At 40.5% G+C, this 2,500-nt stretch overlaps 1 protein-coding gene across 1 annotated transcript in view; it reads right to left on the bottom strand.

Moving 5' to 3' along the window:
• LOC134443233 (high affinity cGMP-specific 3',5'-cyclic phosphodiesterase 9A-like) overlaps positions 1 to 2,500 on the bottom strand; it is a gene marked incomplete at its 5' end in the record, with an annotated part of 27,069 nt that overhangs the window by 22,517 nt on the left and 2,052 nt on the right. The window contains one exon of the mRNA XM_063193110.1: positions 1,771 to 1,855. Within this exon, the coding sequence (XP_063049180.1) occupies positions 1,771 to 1,855 (85 nt within the window). The remainder of the gene's footprint in view (positions 1 to 1,770; positions 1,856 to 2,500) is intronic.

The raw sequence follows: 2,500 nt of genomic DNA, 5'->3' as shown, positions 1-2,500 counted from the left end.
CCGGAAACAATGGTTCTCTCTCTTATCTACTCTCTCTGGTGTCTCTGCCCAATCAGAGCGCAGGGCAGTGTGTCATAATAGCCAAGCATTCTGCCCCTATGGAATTTAATCTCACTTGTGTTTAGGTCTGATGGTAACCAAGCAACGCAGCGCCAGCCAGGGCTCTACGTTAAAGGGACACTGTGGAGGAAATGGTCAAAAAAGGTACTGCAACTATGCTTCTCACTGAAACTAGGCTCCCTATTACCAAATTTGATCTCTACATGAAAGTTTACCAAGTAATAAACAAATATTTTCTAGTATGGTCCAAGTACAGTCATTTTTTGCAGCTGAAAATGGCTATTTTTGGAAATTCCAAATGGCGGGCCATGGAGAAGATCCCCCTTTTCATGTATGAAAAGTGCAATTTTTCCAGTCATAATGAATACTTAGAATTTGATGGTGGTGGTAAGTATTCATGAAAAAGGTAACATTAGTGAATGGGTGGCATGAATTCTGGAAATAAACGACTAAAAATCTCACACAGTGTCCCTTTAACAACTGGCCAAATGTTGGAGCATTTCAGTTTAGCTGGTAAAAAAAGACCAACTCACTAGGGGTCGACCGATACGGGTTTTTTAATGGCCGATGCGATACCGATTTTTTTTTCACCACCCTTGGCCGATACCTGATTTCCGATACCCGATATTTGAGGCCGATATGGGTAAAAAAAAAAGTTTAAAAAATGACAAATATTACAGGTCTCAAGTTAAAAAAAAAAAACATTTATTTAACATTATCAAATTGAGGTAGAATGTGTAACATTTAAACACCCACTCTAACAATCAAGTAATGTCTAAAAAACAAATAATACAAAAATAAAGTGTCTTGGTGCTTTTAAAAAACCCGAATAACATAAAATAATAATACATTTTGCGTATCGGCCAAAACCACACGTGTATCGACCGATACCGATACACTTTAAAAAAAAATATCGGCCGATATTTATACCGATACATATATCGGTCTATCCTTACAACTCACTAGCCACTTTGACCCCCTAGTGAGTGTGTGTTTGGCTAGTGAGTTAAGCATCTGCTAGCCCAGTGGTTCTCAAACTTTTTGTGTGAAGTACCACCCGAGAAAGTATTGAGCCCTCCGAGTACAACCTTGACAACCAACATTAGAATATCGCAGCAAAGGTCTTCCATATTCACTTTTGCAGGAGAGGTTCATAACGGCATCAACAGCTACGGTCACATTCAGTACAAGTTTGTTTTTAAATTTCTTGCTTGCCTAGTATTATTCTGCATTATGTTTTCATATTCATAGTTCAATATTACAAAATGTGAGACCAAAGACACATTTTTGACTACAACAACTGATCAGCCTGCGAATCAATGCACAAAAAATGAATTCTTCCAAGTACCACCAGAGATGTCTCAAGTACCACACCAGTGGTACGCGTACCACAGTTTGAGCACCACTGTGCTAGCCTTTTTGGATGGTGGTGAAAAAAGGTAATTTATGGCCCTGCACAGTGCTGCTTGCATTAAAGCAAATGGGTGGAGTGTCCCTTTAACCCCCAGACTGATACATGAAATAACGGACAACGGTGTGTCTAGTGTGTTACCTGTTGCTCCTGGTTGTAGTGTGTGTGTGAGTGTGTGTGAGTGTGTGTGTGTGCGTGTGTGTGCGTGTGTGTGTGTGTATGTTACCTGTTGCTCCTGGTTGTAGTGTGTGTGTGTGCGTGCGTGCGTGTGTGTGTGTGTGTGTGTGTGTGTGTGTTACCTGTTGCTCCTGGTTGCCATTTCCTCGTGAAGTTTCTTGATGTCGTTGCGACACTTTTCAATTTCTACCACCTTCATACCCTCTACTGAACACACACACACACACACACACACACACACACACACACACACACTAGACATTACACATGGAGTAACCTGTTGCAGAAAGTGTGATCATCTCAATGTAAAAACGCATCGAATTACCGTAATCGTAAAAAGTTTTTTTTGTTTCAGACAAAAGTTTTATATTTTATCTGGCATGTTTCGACGATGAGACATCCGTCTACATTGCATCGCAATAGCATAATTAGCATAGCTACCATCGCGCTAATCCAAACTAGCATTGAGTTAACTTGGATGTGTTCGATGGGTGTGATGTTCCATTGGTCATTCATGAAAATATAGTTTCCAGGTTTTATTATAAAACAGCTATGTATCTCCTCCATTTGTAAATCCTATGCTATGTACCACAGGTGTTATCAGGTGTTAGCCATTAGTAAATCCTATGCTATGTACCACAGCTATAGTGTTAGCCTAGCGTATGCTGTGTATCACAGGTATAGTGTTAGCCTAGCGTATGCTGTGTACTACAGCTAGAGTGTTAGCCTAGCGTATACTATGTACCACAGCTATAATGTTAGCCTAGCGTATGCTGTGTACCACAGCTAGAGTGTTAGCCTAGCGTATGCTATGTACCACAGGTAAAGTGTTAGCCTAGCGTATGCTGTGTA

This window comes from Engraulis encrasicolus, unplaced genomic scaffold, assembly GCF_034702125.1.
Source record: "Engraulis encrasicolus isolate BLACKSEA-1 unplaced genomic scaffold, IST_EnEncr_1.0 scaffold_29_np1212, whole genome shotgun sequence".
Classification (NCBI taxonomy): Eukaryota; Metazoa; Chordata; class Actinopteri; order Clupeiformes; family Engraulidae; genus Engraulis; species Engraulis encrasicolus.
Note: the sequence above shows the minus strand (reverse complement) of the source record. Positions and strands in the feature narration are given on the sequence as shown.